Source organism: Phaenicophaeus curvirostris, chromosome 1 (genome assembly GCF_032191515.1).
Source record: "Phaenicophaeus curvirostris isolate KB17595 chromosome 1, BPBGC_Pcur_1.0, whole genome shotgun sequence".
Lineage (NCBI taxonomy): Eukaryota > Metazoa > Chordata > Aves > Cuculiformes > Cuculidae > Phaenicophaeus > Phaenicophaeus curvirostris.
The window spans coordinates 201,810,468-201,832,536 of NC_091392.1; the positions used below are offsets into that span (position 1 = coordinate 201,810,468).

Consider the following 22,069-nt stretch of genomic DNA (forward strand, 5'->3'; position numbering starts at 1 on the left):
AAATGTTGCAGAATCAAAGCAATTTTGAGTTGGAAGGGACCTGTCGAAGTCCTATAGTCCAGCCTGCCCACGGGACCAACTTACATGAGCTTGCTCAGGATTTGTGCAGTTGAGCTTTGAATATCTCCTAAGAGCAAACACTTCTGATCTCTTTGGGTAATTCGTTATAATATTGGATTACCCTCATTGTTAAACTTCTTTCCTAATATCAAATTGGCTTTAATCTTCTTGCAACATTTGTCTCTTGCCACTTGTCCTACCACCGTGGACCTCTGAGAAGGATCTCACTGCTCCAGGGGTCTCTTCAGGTAGTTGAAGACAGTGATGTAGTGTTGATAGTCTCTGAATAGCAACAATCTATATGGGGTAACTCAATCTTTCTGCTACTCTTTTATGCTCCCTTAACCCTTTTGATGTCTCTTAACATGTAGTCGTTAAGCATATAAAAAAAAAAAATGAAGTAGCTGCAACATGCCCCGAGTAACAAACGAATCATAAGTGTGAAGCACTGTTGATGGTAATCGTATCAGCTCATCAGTGTCAAGCCATAGCATCAAAGTTTGGTTTGATACACACTGTTAACAAATAGGCAATGTCAGTGGGCAAATCATTTGAACTAGTCCTTAATTTGTTTTTGGAAGGGGGAATGGAACAGGTGTAAAAGAATCTTAGTTCTAGGCTCACAGCCGTATTCCAGCAATTGCCGATGTACTTTCTGACTAAAGTGTATTAAACTTCAGAAGCATCGCCTAATGCATCTTTGAACCTGGAAGGACTATATGGCTTCTTGTACTTATGAGTGAGAGTATTCTGGGTTTCAGTTACATAAAAATAAAACTTTAGTTGCATTAATGTTGGTTGAATGTGGAGAACTCTATTTTCTTGCTTCTGTAACCTACTGGTTAACTTGTTAGAAGACTGACTACCCTGAGAAGTGCATTTCTTTACCCAAGATTTCAGTTGGTTAAAGCTTAACTTCTTTTCAAATTTGACCTTCGTAGCTGAAGTCCACTTTAAGCTTTAAAAATTTCCTTGAAGTTTGCACCCCCTGAATTCTTCAGACAGCTGTGTAATTTTCATGGGACATAACTTTAAAACAAACGGGATGAAGCAGTAAAAAAGTGGAACTTCCTAAATGACATTAGAGAAGATATTAAAGTGAAAAAGATGCAAGGAACGATTAGGACTGAGTAAGAAGACAATTCATAACAGTAATGTCATGAATCTTTAAAAACAAGGTATGCCTTGATGCTTAGTATTTTATGTATTTCCCTCGCCTAAGCATTTTGATTGTTGTGCTTTGCATCAACTTTAGAAGGAAATCAGTCTGTTTTTTGCTCTAAAACTGAGTAGTCACCCAGTTTCACTTCTCAGAGATTTTCTGTGCTACTTACTATGCTACTCTAAGTGCATTACTTGTAGCGTTTTGATGAACGTGCACTGCAAGCTTCTTGCATTACTAAAAGCTTTAATTCTGAAAGAACTTTTTAATTAGCTGAAAACATTGTGGGGACAAATTAATGGATATATTTGTACTATAAGGACCCTGGCATCACATGGGCAAGGTAAAAGCTTCTTAATACTGTGCTCTTAACTTCCCTGCATAAATCCATGGTGAATTTTGTCTTTAGTCCTTATGTGACCATTGGGTACTGAACTTATTAGTACTCCTTTCACTATTAAAAACATGTTTGAGTGGATATGTGTCTAGTTCCTATGAAACGTAAGCCAAGTAGAAATCAGTGAGGCCTTTGTGTGATCACAATGCTAGTAAAATGAAAATGTATCTTTTTAAATGCTTTTCTTTGAAGCAATTTACTAACAGAATAATAAAGTTTACTAGGTCTCAGAGGAGGATAAGATGACTAACAATTTGTAAGATCTTGCTCTTGATACTGGAGCTGCTGTGTACACTGGTGAGTTGTGATGCCTGGCCGAGCTGGTTGAAGCTGAGAGGTGATCTCCAAACCAGTCAGTTGTGCTGTGGCATGGGACGAAGTAGACTGGCAAGAGGAGGAAATTAAGCTTGTAACTTAAACCGTGTGGCTTGAGGTATTTATCCTTTTTCCTTTTGAAGGAAAGCTGCCTAAAAGCATTAGAACAGTATCTTTATTTTTTCTCTCCCCTCTTTAAAAAAACAGTGCGTAGTCCCCTGCTACCTCCATTGCACCTGCAGACTTTTGAACTGGTGATAACACTAATAGATCTTCAGCCTGATCTCTTTTAGATCTTACTGGCGCTCTTATCTCTCTGTTAGTCATATCTAGAAAAACTGCAATAGCAGCTAAAAATACCTTTCAAAAAGCCTGGTGGTGCCTCAGAATGGAAAACTCTTGCTTTGGGAGCATCGACAGTAGATGTCTTGCGTCTCCTGTCATAAAAGTTTGTCTTTGATTGTCTGGGACCAGTCTCTTCCAGTGCCTTTTGTTTTACTTTCCTGATGGCTTTCCCAGAAGTAAAAGGGTTCTTGAATGATGGAATATCTGCAGTGTATAAAGATGGTTTCAGCTGCCCTGACCTCTCTTGTGTAAATACGAAGCTACTGAATGGCAGAGTGTGCAGGTATTGCAGTAACACAGCTTTTTCTGGACTGGTCACTGCTCAGCTTTGAGCGCTGAACAGACCAACAGTGTTTGGTAGGAACGGTTGGATTCGGTGATCCGGTGGGTCTCTTCCAACCTGGTTATTCTGTGATTCTGTAACATAGGTCTGTTTACTCTCTGCCAGGTAAATATAACCTTAGGCCTGGTTTTACCTTACTTACCTTAAACAGTGGTCTGAGGCACCAGAATTTGTTCTGGCTTCTGAGGGAGCTGGTTTCAAGCATGTGACCTGACTTGCCATCTTTGTAGATGTTTGGGTTTGGCTGAAACTATTTTAGGGTTTGAAACAGTCTGATCTCAAAGGCTTGCTGTGAAATACTATCATGTCAACGTTTGAGTTGAACTGAAAGATGATGTAAACAGCTTTCCAGTGTTATTGCTGTGGTGCTGCTGCTGAATACGCTTTAGTCCTAAACTTTCTAACATGCATTCCCCATCTGTGCTATGCATATAACAACTGGTGGTGTCTGCCATTACAGACTTGAATATGGTTTTGGTCCCTGTTACAGGTCATAATTGCTACAACTGTCATCCTGCCCAGCAGTTAATACTGCTCCTCAGGTTCTCTTTCAGTGTTTCTTGGTGTCTTTTCTAAGGCTGTATTGTATTTCCATTGCCTTTTGCTAGATCACTTCCCCCATTTCCAGGGTGGCTGGAATCACGGTAGAAGAAAGCAGAGAAGATTTGATCCTTTGAGATAGGATGTGGGGAAGAGAATGCCATTCAGCCTGAGATCTTATTGCCCTTCCCTATGGCAGCAAAAAAGATCTTAATCTCTTCTGTAACAGCCTGCCTGATCAGCTTGTCTGTCTTCTGCAAGTTCTATAGTGCACATGAACATCAGGGAAAAACATGGATTTCTTCATGGCATGATGCTGTCACTAGATGAAGCAAAGCTTGTCTTCATTAGTTGTGTTGTAAACAAAAAACAAACCAAACTAAGAAGCTCCACATAATCTCTCAAAACCCTCATAAATCTTCAAGTTTGAATTTTAGAAAATGTAATTCTGAAAACTAGTACTTCCTCAAGTCCTGTTTTGAATTTTGTACTGAGGTTTGAACAGACGCTTGTAATTCAGTCACTTATTCTGAACAGTATAAAATGGCAGTAATTTGATATTTTTATTGCACCAGTTCTTTAACAGGGTATGTTTCTGAACTGTAGGAAATTACAAACTGTTTCCATCTAAATGCTGAATTTAACTGCACCAAAGTGTTAGTTACTTGTACAGTATCATGTGGTAGGCAGTCTTTCATGTCACTCTAGAGGCAATGAGTTAAGAAGGATCACATTTCACACTGATATGAGCTCATAAATTCAAGATGACTGAGAAGTTGTCACTTCTTTAGATTTGAAGTGAATTATAGCCCTAAATTACTTCTTTTAAATTAGATTAGCCTGAGCATATTGGTTTTTTAATTGATTCCTTTACAACTGCGCCATAATAAGCGTACTCGTTTGCTGCCCTTTAGGTGATGGCTTTGAATTAAAACTTTTCTGAATGTGTACCTAACACTGTTTGAAAAGCCAAGCACTTGTAGATTTGCTGTAAGACTATTTTATGACAATATTTTGAATGGAAATGTAAACAAATTCAAGCCCTATGAATTAGAGTTAAACTCATAAGGGGGGGTGTGGGGGGGGTGTGCATGTGTCCTCTGTCCCTGTCCTCCCCGAGTCCTCTGCTCCTCAACAGAACAATGTATAAGAGAACCTCACCTTCATCAGAAGACTAATCTTTACCTTTGCTGCCCTACCAACTACAGTTATCCAAAATTAAGCTGGAAGGGACTTCAGAGGTTACTTAGTCCAACCCATGCCGCGAGGCAGGATCAGTCATACCTAGACAACTGTCTGCCAAAAATGGGTTAACCTGTTCTTAAAATCCTCATGGGATGCGATTCCTTCTCCTCTGTGTTAAGCATTTTACTTCAGTGCATACCTACCCCAATGAAAGACTGTAACTGAAGCCCTAAGATGTGAGCATACATGACCATGCCTTTCTGTTTTATATATATATTTTTAATGATTGTGTCAAATGATGATAATGTGCCCCTGTCGTTAACAAATTGCCAGTCTGCTTTTCAGTTAATGGACTTGCTGTCCTTATCCTGCTTTCTTGCGCCTGGCTTTCAGGATACAAGTTTTTGTTCAGGTTGAAAATAAAGTCTTAGTTCCCAAGGTTATGCAGCTCGTTTTGGGCTGACTAGAGTTGTTTTACATCTAAGGAGTCTTGTTGCTAAACATATTTCTTTGTTAATGATTGGGTATTTGGACATGTGTTTGAAACCACCGTGGAAGAAGTTGTGTATGCAGGTATGTGGGGTCTCTTCCAAACCTCACCCAGCCCTGGAGGCTTATTACAAGTGGTTGTAGAGGGGAGAAGATCTGTGACAGCCCAGGCCTAACTGGCAATCCTGATGTAGACATGGTCATGCAGACACTTACAAGTGGCCCCTTGGGGGCCAGACCACAGCTGTGTGGGTACAGAAGGAGGGAAACTAGGCACAGAGCCTGCACATTTAAAATTAAAAGCTCCACGGTGACCTTAGTGATGTTCTCCTAAGTAACAAGCGAATAGGATGACAGGATGTGACCTCAAGTCGCACCAGGGGAGGTTTTGATTGGATAGTAGGAGATATTACTTCACTGAAAGGACTGTCACGCACTGGAACAGGCTGCCCAGGGATGTGCTTGAGTCACCATCCCTGGAGATATTTAAAAGACATGTAGTTGTGATGCTTAGGCACATGATTTAGTGGTGGGCTTGGAAGCGTTAGTTTTAGGTTGGACAAGATTGTAAATGTATTTTCCAACCTCCTTAAAATAAAAAAAAAGTGGAGGGTTGAGGAGGAACAAACAACCTGAGGAGCCTCTGTTCCCTTGTGTGTATCTCATATGGTTTGAGTTCTTGCATCACCTCCAAGTGTTTCAGGGTCAAGAGTCATTTAACCTCACCTCCCTGCTTGGTGCACAACCTGCTCCCCCTGCTCTTCCCATGAACCTGGCTGCTGGGGACTCGAATTCTAGTCATGCTGTGACACAATCATATCAATTATCACAGTCAGGGCTGTTGGTTGGGTTTGTGCCTTTTTTTTTTCTTTTAATCTTCCTCATTTTAACTGATCACAGTGCTGACTCCCCACTGAAAGGTGTGCAGTAGCCTGGGGACTCCTTCAGTAACAGCTGTGTGTGCGTCTCGTGTTTCCATGCTGCATCCCAAACCTGTACAGTGGCGTGTGGGAGTGTGTCTCCTGCCCAGCTGCTGTCCCTGCCTTTACCCCCAGGTGAGGGTAATAACACTTTTCTGAAACGTGACTGAAGTAAATGTTTTCACCCCACCATCTTTGCAGCTGGAAATGATGCATTTTTATTTGGCACCATATCTTAATTTATATCCTGGTATCCTGGTATATCCACATACTATCCATCTTTAAAGTGTCTCAGAATGAGCATCTAAAACTACTTTGCCATTTTGGGGAAGGAGCGTGATGGAAAAGTCCAGAATACTTGGAGCCAAATATTTGCATTTGAAATATCTAATAATTCTGAATTTTGTGAAATTACTAAACCTATTTAATGCATGAAAAATTTTATGTAATTGAGCTAAATCATAATGGTTAATGATAACGTTGGAAACAAAATTGGTATTCTGATGTAATAATTTGTTCTGATATCAAAACTACTATTTTATTTCTGTGCTTGTTTCACCAGCTGAGCTCCCAAACTCTGCAGTCAAAATGTCACATTTTTTAATTGCAGGTGGTGTAGTTACCCAGGTTCACGCTTGTGGCTTTTGTTTACTGAGTGGAATACATGTCAATGTCTCTCATGGAATGCAAAAAAAGTAAGCTCCAGTTTTCTTAGTAGAAGGTTCATCTTCAGTCTTCCAGAACAGAAGTATAGACCTGAACTTTGCAGGAGAAGACCAAATTAGCATGTCAGTACAAAAGGAACACTCTACAGAGGGACCTGGATAGGCTGGTTCGATGAGCCAAGGTCAATTTATAAGGTTTCATAAGGCCAAGTGCCAAGTCCTGCACTTCAGTCACAACAACCCCATGCGACACTCTAGGCCTGGGGAAGAGTGGTTGGAAAGCTACCTGATGGAGAAGGACCTGGTGGTGTTCGTCAACAGCCAGCTGAACATGAGCCAGCAGGTGGCCAAGAAGGCCGACAGCGTCCTGGCTTGTATCAGAAATGGTGTGGCCAGCAGGAGTAAGGAAGTGATCATCCCCCTGTTCTCAGCACTGGAGAGGCTGCGACTTGAGTGCTGTGTTCAGTTTTGGGTCCCTCACTACAAGAAAGACATTGAGGTGCTGGAGCGCATCCAGAGAAGGGGAACAAAGCTGGTGAAGGGTCTGGAGCACAAGTATTATGAAGAGTGCCTGAGGGAACTAGAGTTGTTTAGTCTGAAGAAGAGGAGGCTGAGGGGAGACTTTATCGCTTTCTACAGCTACCTGAAAGAAGTTGTAGTGAGGTGGGTGCTCGTCTCTTCTCCCAAGTAATAAATGATAGGCTGTGAAGAAGTGGCCTCAAGTTGTGCCAGGGGAGGTTCAGATTGGGTATTAGGAGAATTTCCTTTACCAAAAGAGTTGTCAAACATTGGAACAAGCTGCCCAGGGAAGTGGTTTAGTCCCCACTCCTTGAGGTTTTTAAAAGACATGTAGACATGGCACTTACGGACACGATTTAGTTGTAGACTTGTCAGTTTACATTTGGACTTCATGTTCTTGAACGTCTTTTCCAACCTAAATGATTTTGTGATTCTGTGAAAAGCCTAAATAGAAATATAAGAATTAGTACTGGAGTGCAAATGGTAGTAGCGTGAGTTTTAAATGCTATTTAATTTAAGATATAATTTGACTTTGATATGGATCCCATAAAATTGTGGTAGTGACAGGAGCACAGTAGTCTTTTTACATCCCCAAGCAGAGCAAACAAGTGTAATCTTCTTTCAATAACTTCAGGAAACTCAACTTTGCTAGTAGCATTGGTTGGAGCAGAATTAGTTGTAAAATTGCAGAGTTTAATTAACAGAGAGATTACTTTAGCATATCTACTTCTCTGAAGTCATCTAGCTTTGCAATATTATGACGTTGTTTATTATTATTTTATTATTTAGTTCTGGTAAAATTATATGAAATAGTTGTATTTGGCTGTATAGCCACTAGTTACAGTAGTAGCAACTGGAATATATTTTTAATTTAGTTAAATTTCCAGATCTTCTTTTCAGATATTTTTAATGTCTGTCTTTAGAACCTGAATGTTGTTTAAAATCCATAGGTCCCTACTTTTATGGAGGCTTATGGTAATCAGGCCTTCTTTTAGAAATACGGCACTCTAAAGTGACTTGGTAGACTGAAAATAAAAGAAATCTTTTCTGGGAAGTTTTTTCTGGTGGTTTATAACTACACAAGATAATGGAAGTATTTGAATAAGTGGATTAGGCACCAAAACTTTCAGAAAAGCTGCTTTTCTGTGATTCAGAACTCTTTGTCTTTTAATCCTGTGAAGATTTTCATATTCCCACAAAAAGCTGGACATAATGTGGTTCCTGTTGCAGGAGTGCTGACAGTCTGGCTGCAGCTTTTGAGATTTTTCAGTGCTCTGCTACACCTTCATTCTACGAGCGAAGAGGACTGCTGTCACTTGACTCAGAACTGTTTTACAGTAGAGCCTCAAAATTGTCAACTGCTGTGAATTATATGTGTATAAATAGAAACAAAGGAACAGAGCCAGGGTTTGTGGTGTGTTTGGAGATCCTCACTTAACTGCAGAAGATTGAAAAGTCATCCTTGTCATCATCAAAGTGGGTTTGGCTTCTAAACAGCTTTACCTGCTACTTGAAGCCCTTTTGAATTCACTGGGAAGAAGGAAGTCATGAAACTCTTGAGAATAATTTTCTATCTCAGTTGTGGTTAGGATGAAGCCACAGGGTGCTTTTGCTGCAGCAGCTGCAAAGATGAAGGTGCAAGATGAAGGTAGGAGAGGAATAGCTGCCTAGGGTATTTAATATATGCTGTGAGCTAACATGTACAGAGCTCTGCCTTGGTGTAAATGAAAGCTTGTGGGTCAGGATTAACAGGAAGACATTGTGTTAGAAGTCTGCTACAGACCACCTTACAAGAAAGAAAGGGCCTTCTTCAGGCAACTGCAAGAAGTCTCACATTTGCAGCCCCTTGTCTTCACAGCAGGGCTTCAACCATGTCACTACCTTCTGGAGGGATAGCACAGGAGAGCACAAATAATTCGGGGGGTTTCTGGAATGCTTTCATGGTAAATTCCTGGCACAAGTGGTTGAGGAGTGGAAGAGGGGAAATGCTGTGCTGGACCTGGTGCTTACAAACAAGGAAGAACTGGTTGATAATGTGAACGTTGTGGGGAAGCCTTGGCTACAGTGATTGTGAGATGGTAGAGTTGAGGATCCTGAGAGGGGAACCAAGACAAAAAGTGGGATCGCAATCCTGGACTTGAGGAGAGACAATTTTGGCCTGTTCAGGCCAATATCTGCTTAGAAGAATCCCATGGCATGGGATACAGTCTGGGAATGAAGAGGGATCTAGAACACCTGGTTTAGTAGAGCTCAATATTGATCTACCTTCATTTGTAGGAACTTAAATTGTCTTAAATCTTCATATTAAGATTGCCAGGGAGGAAATGTTTTCTTGGTTGTGTTTTGGATATACAGCAGCCAGAATTTAGTCAGGAGTTGGGAACTCAGCATTGTGCAGATGTGACTCTCAAACTCCTTTATTCAGCAGTTCCTTATGCTTGGTGAATCATAGAATCATAGAATAACCAGGTTGGAAGAGACCCACTGCATCATCGAGTCCAACCATTCCTATCAAACGCTAAACCATGCCCCTTAGCACCTCATCCACCCGTGCTTTAAACATCTCCAGGGAAGGTGAATCAACCACCTCCCTGGGCAGCCTGTTCCAGTGCTCAATGACCCTTTCCGTGAAAAATTTTTCCTAATGTCCAGCCTAAATCTCCCCTGGCGGAGCTTGAGGCCATTCCCTCTTGTCCTGTCCCCTGTCACTTGGGAGAAGAGGTCAGCACCCTCCTCTCTACAACCTCCTTTCAGGTAGTTGTAGAGAGCAATGAGGTCTCCCCTCAGCCTCCTCTTCTCCAGGCTAAACAACCCCAGCTCTCTCAGCCGTTCCTCATCAGGCCTGTTCTCCAGCCCCCTCACCAGCTTTGTTGCTCTTCTCTGGACTCGCTCCAGAGCCTCAACATCCTTCTTGTGGTGAGGGGCCCAGAACTGAACACAGGATTCGAGGAGCGGTCTCACCAGTGCCGAGTACAGAGGGAGAATAACCTCCCTGGACCTGCTGGTCACGCCGTTTCTGATCCAAGCCAAGATGCCATTAGCCTTCTTGGCCACCTGGGCCACTGCTGGCTCATGTTCAGTCGCTGTCAACCAACACCCCCAGGTCCCTCTCCTCCAGGCAGCTTTCTAGACAGACTTCTCCTAGTCTGTAGCACTGCACAGGGTTGTTGTGCCCCAAGCGCAGGACCCGGCATTTGGCCTTGTTAAACCTCACGCCATTGGACTCTGCCCAGCGGTCCAGCCTGTTTAGATCCCTTTTCAGAGCCTCCCGACCCTCCAGCAGATCGACACTTCCACCCAGCTTAATGTTGTCTCCAAACTTGCTAAGGGTGCACTCGATGCCTTCATCCGGGTCATTGGTAAAGACATTGAACAGGGCTGGACCCAGCACTGAGCCCTGGGGAACCCCACTTGTCACTGGCCTCCAGCTGGATTTCACACCATTTCCCAGCACTCTCTGGGCCCGGCCATCCAACCAGTTTTCCACCCAGGAGAGTGTGCGCCTGTCCAGGCCAGAGGCTGACAGTTTCTCAAGCAAAATGCTGTGAGAAACTGTCAAAGGCTTTACTGAAGTCCAGGAAGACCACATCCACAGCCTTTCCCTCCATGATGAGTACCATGGTGAGTACCCATGGTGAGTTCCATGAGACTCCATGCTTGGTACTGAGAGGGCTCCATGCTGCTCTCTGTGACAGAAAGTTACTTGCTTGTTTCTGAATGATTGCTAGTATTTGACCATCTCCATGCCAGATTAGATCTTTGGCTTTTATCTTATGCTGCCATGCTTGTATAGGACAGTATCACTGTGTTGCAGCACTTTATGTTGGTGATTTGGAGAGTGTTTCCTAGAGTCCAATGGCATGAGGTTTAACAAGGCCAAGTGCTGGGTCCTGCACTTGGAGCACAACAACCCTATGCAGTGCTACAGACTAGGAGAAGTCTGTCTAGAAAGCTGCCTGGAGGAGAGGGACCTGGGGGTGTTGGTTGACAGCGACTGAACATGAGCCAGCAGTGTGCCCAGGTGGCCAAGAAGGCCAATGGCATCTTGGCTTGGATCAGAAACGGCGTGACCAGCAGGTCCAGGGAGGTTATTCTCCCTCTGTACTCGGCACTGGTGAGACCGCTCCTCGAATCCTGTCTTCAGTTCTGGGCCCCTCACCACAAGAAGGACGTTGAGGCTCTGGAGCGAGTCCAGAGAAGAGCAACAAAGCTGGTGAGGGGGCTGGAGAACAGGCCTGATGAGGAACGGCTGAGAGAGCTGGGGTTGTTTAGCCTGGAGAAGAGGAGGCTGAGGGGAGACCTCATTGCTCTCTACAACTACCTGAAAGGAGGTTGTAGAGAGGAGGGTGCTGGCCTCTTCTCCCAAGTGACAGGGGACAGGACAAGAGGGAATGGCCTCAAGGTCCGCCAGGGGAGATTTAGGCTGGACCTTAAGAAAAAATTCTTCACAGAAAGGGTCATTGGGCCCTGGAACAGGCTACCCAGGGAGGTGGTTGATTCACCTTCCCTGGAGGTGTTTAAGGGACGGGTGGACGAGGTGCTAAGGGGCATGGTTTAGTGTTTGATAGGAATGGTTGGACTTTATGATCCGGTGGGTCTCTTCCAACCTGGTGATTCTATGATTCTATGATTCTATAAGTGAGCATGTATGCGTGTAGGAGCACAGATGTCGGATAGAGTAGTGGGAAAGCATGAACAAAAACACAGAGCCACTGGATTTAGAGAGGTAAATCTCCCTAACTTTCTATGGACTGGTTCAAGAGTGCAACTTTTTAATTAGGGGCAGCTAGATCAGTCACCTTGTCTGGGTATCTCTGTTGCCTGCTTGGGAGAGTGTTTAGTACATATTTCTCTTTGTGTAGTTCTTTAAGAGCTCATAGGCTGGTCGAGTCGTTGTTACGTGTTCTCTGAACGTGTGTTTAAGTAGTGTGATGCCTGTTTACCTTTAAGCCTTTAATTCAATACAGCTCTTCCAGGAGGTGGGTTTTAAAAATTAACAACTGTCATGTTCTGATCAGGATGTAAAAAAGATGTGTAATAAGTTCAAAATTGGAAGTCAGATTAGTAGCAAGCTTGTTCGTGTTCTCAGGCCTCAGAATAAAGGTTTACTGTTCACCGCAAATGAGAAGCGTGATCTTCTCTACAAAAAGGGCACAGAAATATACAGTGTCACTTAAAATGCATAGAGGTGTATGCTAACCTTTTTGCACCAATTCTCTGAGAGAGACCATGGTAGCTTTAAAACTGTATCTTACCTGCTCACTGTTTGATCTTCTCTTTCTCAGGGTGAACAGAATAGCTACAGACCTCTCCAGCCTCTGTAACTGACAACAAATGAGGTTCCTGTGTAATGGATTGTTTAGAGCTTAATTTTCTCCCTGTTCTTCAGGGAATTGGTGTCTCTGAGAAAATAATTGCGTGCTTGATGAGGACAGAAACTTTATTGCAGTGGTCCAACAACCTGAATACAATTGTGACACTATGCAAGAAACTTCAAGCAAATGGCCCATTCAGAAACCTTACGTAACCATGGCAGGTTTGAGTTTCCAACAGATCTGAGTTTGCCTTTTTATTATCATCTGATGCGAGAAGAGGCTTAAGGTTTCAAGTTCACAATAAACCTATTCAGACCAACTCTTTTATTAGCTTGAACAGTATCTGCAGAGTTCTCTTCATCTTTGGCTTTACTAAAAGAAACTATTTAAACTTAACCAACAAGCAGGGATCCTGGAATTATAAGCAGAGTATCATTTTGTTTGGATAAGGCTGTCTGTTACTTTGGGCTCTATCTGGACTTCTTAAATGACCTTGTTTATCTCTTCTGCATAGTGGAACTTCTAGTACTGTTCCATGCAATTTGCTTGTTTTTTAAGACTTCAAATTACTTTTAACCATTTTCTGAGTTAAAAACTCTGGCCCTGGACATTCCTGCCACCAAGTCAGTCTGGACCTGCAGGTATTAAATATAGGTTTTTGGATTATAATAATGTATAACCTTTTTCCCTACCTTCATGTGCAGTTCAGCATAATGGGAAGTACAGAATGAAGTACTGACAGATGGGAGAAGGTTAGTGTTGGAAAAGAATGAGTATTTCTGTGTATTTTAAAGGTAAAGCTGAGGTTCTGCAAGTGTGGATCCCGTTTGGATTTTTTGAAACCTTCCAAAAAAGCTGGAAAAAATGGCTGGCTTTGTTCCCCTGTTTTCTTCTCATAGGCTGAAGTCTTTCCTGTTGACTGTGGGATCCACAGCAGTTATTCTGCCATGTCTCTGATGCTCCCAGAATGGTGGATTTCTGCATGGATGGACTTCAGGCAGCTCCTGGAGATGATTTTGAAATTCTAGTAGCTGTACATTGTGGCTCTTGGGTCATACCTGTGAAATTTCACGCAATACCACTGAGCTGAACGTGCTCAATGTCTTTGGGAGAAGTTCTGATAGCATTCATTCTACTTCCAAAATCTTTTGTGGAGTTGAAATGAGATGTTTAAGCTTTTTAAGTCTGAGAGTTGCTGGGAGATGGTTGAATGCAGGTTCCATAACTATACCTTTGAATCTCCTGCCATAGTTCTGGAGATTGCAAGTTTGACTTCTTTTGAGGTACATTTTCCCATTGACAACCTGTCTGGGAGAGATTACTGACTTCTGTCATGTGAGATTTTCTGAAAAGAATGGAGACCAGTTTTTTTTCCACCATATTGTGTTGTCTGTGTATGTGAGTAAAAGTCTCTATTTTAAGCAAAACCAGAATAATTTGTTTTGTGATGAGTCTCCTGTGGTGTGTGGTCATCTGTCTTCTGCTGTAGGGAAAGTCTCAAGCTTTCCATTCATTTTATAAGTGGAAGGGTATTTTTATGTTATGTCTCACTGATTTATCTACACCGATTAAAATAGATGGCTTGTGCTGAATTTCTAGGTGTCAAGGCGGGATTGGTGAAGTCTGCAATATATGGATAAATAATATTGAACTAGAAGACTTCTAATGCTCATTTTTGGTTTTATTACAGGAATGTACTCCGGAGAACCTGGAACTGAAAAAGAAGGTTTTCAGTCAGTTGGATCTTATTGTTGGTGACAATGTTATCTTGAGCAGCTCGACCTCTTGTCTCTTACCCAGCAAATTGTTCACTGGCCTTAAGCACGTTAAGCAGTGTATTGTGTCCCATCCTGTAAGTATGGTGGCATGTTTTATTTTTGTAGTTCTAGTCGTACAGGTATTGAATTAAACTGCATCCCAAACTCTTCTCTGCAGAGTGAGATATAGAAGGATATTTTGAGTGGGTTTGTGCCATTGTTAGTGTGCAGGGGCCTGACTTTTCTGAAAATCTTTAGTCTGGTCATTCTGTGAGCAGTAGCACCTGCTAAATGTAGAGGTTGTATGCATGTTTCATACTGTTGGCTCAAGATATGTTTGGTGTAGTGAGCTGCTGTGCCCACTGTGCGTTAGTCAAACTTTCTTGTGGCATCATTAGTCTTCTCTAGTATCCTTTTTCAGCTGCTGTTGGGTAACAGTAAGGATACAAACAGTGAGCCGCATGTGCTTATCAGGTAAAGTTGATCAAAGATGGAAGGTTTTGACTCTAGTTTCTTCAGTCTTCTGATGCAGAAGCAGTATACCTGAAAAAGAAAAGCAGGTGGATTAAGTGGAACAAATTGTACTTGGAACAGAATTAGCGTGCTCTGTGACCAGCTGGGACAGGGCAGTGATGCAAAAATGATGTGACTAGAGGTGGCAGCAGAACTTCAAAATGCTGAAGGGCACCTGTGAGCTTCTGTAGAGGTGTGTGGGGCTGCCAGACAGCAGATTCACATCTCTCCTCAGTATGGAAGAGTGTTTTGTCTTCATCGCTGGGATTCTTACTGCTTCTGTTTTCCACTACTCCACAGCTCATGAATTTGTTAGTCTTGTGTTAGCCTGCTGTTTGACAAATCAGTAAAGAGGACTGTTGTTATGAAGGTTTGCAGTATCTAGTGAAAGGTACCGCTCTTCTGTCTGCAATTTGGTAACTACGTGTTGTTTCTCCAGCGCGTCCTTCAGGGTGTGAAGTAAATGACAGTTCCCTGAGCATGCTCAAGAATGGCAGTGTGAACACAAAAGTAGAGCACCACTTTACTGTGATGTCTCTATAGCTACCTGTAGCCTAATGCTGCAGTGTCAAAGCATTTCGTCAATCCCTTTCTTAGACTCCTGCACCACCACCATTGTGCCTTGGAGAAGGAAAAGAAACAAAAAGGATTGGTTTCTTTCTCTGTAATTAGTTTTCATCCCTTTTTAGTTGAAAAAAGAAACGGTAAAACTTCAAAGTATGTGTCTGTACCTAGGTTTAGCCTTTCTCCACTCTAAAATTTAGTAGTTTCTCATCTCACATTTCTGGCGTTGTAACTTTCTGTAGCACAGGGAAGATATAATGTAGACTTCTAGACTTCTGTAGAAAGTAACTAGATCTATGATTGATTTTTTTTTAAGTGGCTCCTGGGCTTCTGTCTGTTTCTATTTCTCAGTCTTTTAATTTTATGTTACACTTTCTTACTTTTTCCCCTGAGTTGGTCTGTACCAAATGACTTGGTCAGTCTGAGCTGCAGTCTTTGTAGGAGCCACTTTTGAAACCAGGTTTTATCAGATCTGGAAAAGTAGCTAGTCCTTGTGTACACATTTTCTAGGTTGCTGTTGTAAGGACATATGTATTTGCCAAAGCAAATATACTGAAGTGCCTTAAAATGTCTAATTGTTCTGAAATGGCTTTGCAAACCAAAAAATCCCACTCGAAGGGGATTGTACACGAGAAGCTGTGAGCCAGTATACTCTTCCCAGGTCCATTCTACAAACGTTATATCAGGAAAAATGGATGGTTTGTAGTAGTTGTTGGCTTTTGGTGTTTCTTGTTTTAACCATTGCCTTAGTAACATCTTGAACATGACAGCAGCATGTATGGAAAACTGACTGCAGGAAGCAAGCAGCTCCAAAAGACATGGTAAAACCAAAGTTTTGATACATCAGAAAAATTAAAAGCTGGAGTTGTAAAGCCTCTGGCACAGGTTAGCATATTGAGGAGAAATGAAATGCCCAAAGGACAGAAGGAGCTCATCCCTTCGCTTAACATAACAATAGGTTTGGTAATTAAAAAAAAGTAAATGAAATCTCATCTAGCTGAGCAAGGTAGGATCTTCTGCTACCTGAAGAGAGGCTTTGCATTCCCCTTCTCATTTTTATAAACCTTCCCCCACCCCAAATTTCATCCACATTTTACTTCTTTAAGTTTTTAACAACATCTACTCTCTCACTCCTAAAAAATTGTCTTCCTAAATCTACTCAGTGTGCTCATGAACACACCCGTATGCTCCCTGTGCAAGTTCATGAAACAGAATCTTTCAATAAGATGACTGTCAGCACTAATCTCAGAAAAAAATTATGATAGCCTCAGTCTCTCTCAACAATTAACTTGTCCTTTTCCTGTGATATACTTAAAGGTTGGAAAAGCCTTCAGAGAGCTTCTGTGGTGCTTGCAGTAGTTTGGGTCTTGCCAAATTGCCCTGACACCACACCTGCGACAGGGTTCGTCAAGCCATTCTCAGTGCTGGTGGTGGCGCTGCCAAAGACTGATGTGAGAAAGGTTATGTTGGAACACAAGGCACTTTAAAGTGGATGAAATAAGTGTGTTACGTCAGTAGTTAGAGCACACATAGCCTACAACAGGTTGTGTGTTTCGGTCAGGCCCTACAGTAGAAACAACCCTGTACTGAAAAGAAAGAACAGACAGAGAGGAAAGGCTAGTTGCACCTTGTTGTGACTAAATCCTATACTTGCGTTGAGCCCAGTTAAGAGTAGGTGACTAGAAGGGGTGGTGGTAAAGGAATCACTACTTAATTCAAGTCTTTTACATGTCTGTGTTATTTTGGGGAGTAATTTGTGGTAAGTTAGCTGGTTCTGTTGCCTGGGAACTAGACCGAGAGCTGAATTGAAACCCTTAATAATATAGCTGAAGGACTGCTGCTTTTGGAAAGAGCGTGCAGGCAGTATTACTGCCTGTAACACTGTGACCTGAGGAAGTTTCAGCTCTTTCTAGGATGCTCTTCAGAATTTTTTATTACTTCAAAAATACATCACACAAAGGTCTAGACTTGAGGAATTACATTTTGGAAGAGCTGGAGAGGTGATTTTTTTAAAGTAGGTACAGTGTTTGAGGGTAACCTGTTCTGTAACTTTTTTGAAAGTATGTTTTATGTGATATCTGTTATCTGTGTTTAGCATATATTTACAGGCTTGGGCCAGTTGCAGCTTATCTATTAAGTGTTGCATTTACAGGTGCTGTTTAGCAATAATATTGTTATAAAGTTCCTGAATGTCTAAAAGGAAATGCCTTGCTTCATTTGGCAAGAGAGGTGATGGTCATATGGCTTGCAACAACAAACATCTTGAATATTGAGAAAACGTTGGTTACTCAAGTCTGTACAGTGCCTTTTGGTACTGTTTGAGAGCTGTCATCTTCAGTGTAGCTGCATGAACTTTGCTGGGGTTCAACAGAGTTAGATTCAATGCAAGTTTAATTATTTTTTTAAAATCTGAATTAATACACCAGCTTTTAATGGATTGGTGAAGTCTTTCAGAGTCTGAAGACAGTCTTACTGTGTTCTGTGGGAAATGTCCATGCTAGTAGCCAAGCTATAAAGATGCTTTATATTAACTTGTTCTGTTACTCTGTTGATAGTTGACACTCTTCTTTGTGTTTTTTCTTGAGGTAAATCCACCATACTTTGTGCCATTGGTTGAAATTGTTCCTCATCCAGAAACAGATCCTTCTACTACAGAGAGAACATATGCCCTGATGAAGAAGATTGGTCAATCTCCTGTCAAACTAAATGGAGAAATTGAGGGGTTTGTTCTGAATCGGCTCCAGTATGCGGTGATAAGTGAAGCCTGGAGACTTGTGGGTGTATGTACATATTTTTGTTTTACAATTTCAACACATACACACTGTTGATTTTTTAGATGTTACAATCAAGACCGTATATTTAAAATTCTATTAAATGTGTGTTATCTTTGTTAAGCTGTCCCTTATGAACATGAAATGCATACTAGCTTGTAAATTAAAACTGGTAAGAAGTGATATCAGTTATAAATACCAAAGACTAAGAGAAACAGTGTGATATGATCATAACAACTGTCCTTTATCCTGCTTTCTTTTCAGGATACTGTCATTTTCAGGACAATCAAAAGAACAATCTTAAAAGCATGGAAATCAAAATACTGATTTTTCTTTTTTCTAGGTTATCCCATCATGTCCTGTTATTTTCTGAACGTTGCTGGCCTACTCTACCATGGTTATGAAAATAATATTTTAAATGGTTTTCTCTTTGGCCTTTCAGGAATCGCACTCATAGGTTCAACAGTTACTTGATACTTGTAGTTAGAGACAGATTTCTCCTCCTCTTGCCCATTCAGACTTGTAGCTGAGAATCATTTGCTTGTCCCCCTCGGCTTTTCCCACAGTTACCTCTTCTGTGCTGCAAAGTCTGATCTTTCATCATGAAGAGCTGTATTATGAGTCTATTGCTGTTCTGTTGAGAAGAGATTCAATTGGACTTCAGAAGGGCTTGCTTTTTTGTCATGAATGTGTTTTGGTTTTTTCAAACTGTTTAAAACAACCATGCACACAAATGTAGGTAAAGATCTTAAAACCAAGGTAATATTAACATATTGTAGACAAAGCAACTCATTCAAAACCAATATCTAAATAGAATTGCTGGATTGGTTTTGCTTAGCTCTGGTTAGCTTCTATTAGCAACACAATGCGACAATAAAAAGGAGGTGGTGAATAACAATAAGCAAAGCAATATTGTTATGAAGGAACTGATCTTCTGATGGCGATGTTTCTTTACACTAAAAAGAAAAGTTTCTGTTATTGAAGTTAATATAAATTCCTAAGTATATGAAAAGTAAAAACTCTTCAGAAAGCTGTAATTGTGTTGATAGACATGGGATGGAAAGATTAGTAACATCTAAATTGTTTTTTAAACCTTAGTAACCTTGGATGAAAAAAAGATTTTGAGAATAAATATGTAAAAAATTACTAGTACTAAAAAATGTGGACAAAGAAAGTAAGTTCGTGGTGAAAAGCCTAACTGAACTGCAATGTTCGTTGCTAAGTAGGTTCCCAGGCTGTAACCTTTCCTTAAAAGGAAGGGATCTGAGACAGAAGTAGAAAAAGTCATACGAAGAACAAGATTTTTGGAGCAAGAAAGAGTAAATTAATAATTTCAGACTGTGAAGGAGAAGTGGAACTTATCTGAGAATCCCAGAACCCAAATATTAGCTTGATGAAATATTGATTTAAGCACCGCTTTACACACCAGCTAGCATCACGCTGCAGAAATGGAACTTAGCACTTCCATCTGAGGCTTTTTAAAGAAGAGTTCAGAGCATTGTTGAAAAACTGAGGACCATTAAGTCTGATAGAATACTTGTTGGTCAGCACAGCTGTCCAGGGAAGTAATGCCTTAAAAATATAGTAGGATTCCTTCATGTCTCTGAGAGGCATTAAATGAATTGTGGAAGTCACTGCTATAGAAACCCAGATTGCTAAAAATGTGAATGGGTTCTGAAAACATTTATACACACTTGGCTGCTGGATGAGGGAAAGGCTGTGGATGTGGTCTTCCTGGACTTCAGCAAAGCCTTTGACACAGTTTCTCACAACATTCTGCTTGAGAAACAGTCAGCCTCTGGCCTGGACAGGCGCACACTCTCCTGGGTGGAAAACTGGTTGGATGGCCGGGCCCAGAGAGTGCTGGGAAATGGTGTGAAATCCAGCTGGAGGCCAGTGACAAGTGGGGTTCCCCAGGGCTCAGTGCTGGGTCCAGCCCTGTTCAATGTCTTTATCAATGACCTGGATGAAGGCATCGAGTGCACCCTTAGCAAGTTTGCGGACGACACTAAGCTGGGTGGAAGTGTTGATCTGCTGGAGGGTAGGGAGGCTCTGCAAAGGGATCTGAACAGGCTGGACCGCTGGGCAGAGTCCAATGGCATGAGGTTTAACAAGGCCAAATGCCGGGTCCTGCACTTTGGGCACAACAACCCTATGCAGAGCTACAGACTAGGAGAAGTCTGTCTAGAAAGCTGCCTGGAGGAGAGGGACCTGGGGGTGTTGGTTGACAGCGACTGAACATGAGCCAGCAGTGGCCCAGGTGGCCAAGAAGGCCAATGGCATCTTGGCTTGGATCAGAAACGGCGTAACCAGCAGGTGCAGGGAGGTTATTCTCCCTCTGTACTCGGCACTGGTGAGACCGCTCCTCGAATCCTGTGTTCAGTTCTGGGCCCCTTACCACAAGAAGGATGTTGAGGCTCTGGAACGAGTCCAGAGAAGAGCAACAAAGCTGGTGAAGGGGCTGGAGAACAGGCCTCATGAGGAGCGGCTGAGAGAGCTGGGGTTGTTTAGCCTGGAGAAGAGGAGGCTGAGGGGAGACCTCATTGCTCTCTACAACTACCTGAAAGGAGGTTGTGGAGAGGAGGGTGCTGGCCTCTTCTCCCAAGTGACAGGGGACAGGACAAGAGGGAATGGCCTCAAGCTCTGACAGGGGAGATTTAGACTGGACATTAGGAAAAAATTTTTCACGGAAAGGGTCATTGGGCACTGGAACAGGCTGCCCAGGGAGGTGGTTGATTCACCTTCCCTGGAGGTGTTTAAGGGACGGGTGGGTGAGGTGCTAAGGGGCATGGTTTAGTGTTTGATAGGCATGGTTGGACTCGATGATGCAGTGGGTCTCTTCCAACCTGGTTATTCTATGATTCTATGATTCATATTAGAGCAAAACTGTGCAGAAGCAACCTCCGCTGTCGAAGTCTCAAAGCCTGGACTGCTGGGAGCTGAGGCAGCGCACATCACGGGAAGTATCACTCTGTTTGGTCTTCAGTTATGGAAAGGGTTTAAGCACAATTAATGCGCTGCTATTGGAAAAGAGGTATTGATTTGAAGTGAACCTTTAGTACTAACCTGTACGGACACTTTCTTTGTGTGAATAGTAACAAAATAGTGCCTGAAGCTCTGACAGATAAGCTGCTTTTGTTGTGCATCATCAGAGTTTCTAAGTTCTGTTTTTCTATAATTTTATTGCATTTCAGGCAAATACATATATAAATTGTAACAACTCTCATGTCTGTGTTTCCATTCCAAAAGCTTGGACCAGCTATCAAAGGTGTATAATTTCAGCTGTATGACTTCAGGCTGCATACTGCCTTTGATAGAGGGAGGATTACTACAGATAAGTGAGAGCTGCAGGCCTAAGGCGATTTCTGTTTTGACTGTTATGCTGTCAGGCTAGTAATTTTTATTGCAAATCATGTTCTTTTGGAGTTTACACTTTCAAAGTGGGAAAATTTCTTCTTACTTTTGACTACTAAGTCGATTTTCAGTCCGTATTGTTGAAAACATCAGCCTCCCCAAATCTCAGTCTTTGAGAGGCTCCTAAACTTCACTTACACAGATTGATTCTGATAACAAAGGTTTTCCTTATCCTAAGAAGCATTGGGAGTGGAAGATAAACTACAAATATTAGCAGGAGGGACATATTGATAAAGCATTCTTTTTCAAAATGATTACACTGTTAATCCTTTTGTGGTTAGATATGTAAATTGCATGTGCTGGATGAGGCAATCCAAGTCAGCTTGGATGGAGAACACAGACATTCTTAGAATATTACTTATGAACACTGTGGTATTTTGATGCTAATAATTGTATATTGCTTTTGACTATTGTAAAAGAACAATGAGGCAGAACCATAAAACATAATTGCAAGCTTACTTGTTCTGTTAGTAGAAAAGTATCTTTGCATGCCTACAGTTAAATGTCATAAACTGATAGGTGCCTCTATTTCTGTTACAAGTTTTCTTTAATTTTAACAATGTGAGTGCTTGAGAAATATCTCTTGTTGCTGGAAGACTGTGGTGTTTGCACCACAGTGTATCAGTTCTTTGCCACGTAACGAGGGCATAAATTTTCCAGATACAAACGCTGTGTTGGAACCAGGATAGAAACACAGCAGCAGTCTTCAAGTGTTTTGAAGCCACTTGAAATGATCTTAAATCAACCCTTTTATGTAAGCAACTATATGTCTTTTTGATGCTTTTGAGGTGCAAG

At 41.8% G+C, this 22,069-nt stretch overlaps 1 protein-coding gene across 1 annotated transcript in view; it reads left to right on the forward strand.

Moving 5' to 3' along the window:
* CRYL1 (crystallin lambda 1) overlaps window positions 1-22,069 on the forward strand; it is a 69,102-nt gene that overhangs the window by 17,768 nt on the left and 29,265 nt on the right. Inside the window, exons 4-5 of the mRNA XM_069883543.1 lie at window positions 13,946-14,107; window positions 17,675-17,869. Coding sequence (XP_069739644.1) covers window positions 13,946-14,107; window positions 17,675-17,869 — 357 coding nt within the window. The remainder of the gene's footprint in view (window positions 1-13,945; window positions 14,108-17,674; window positions 17,870-22,069) is intronic.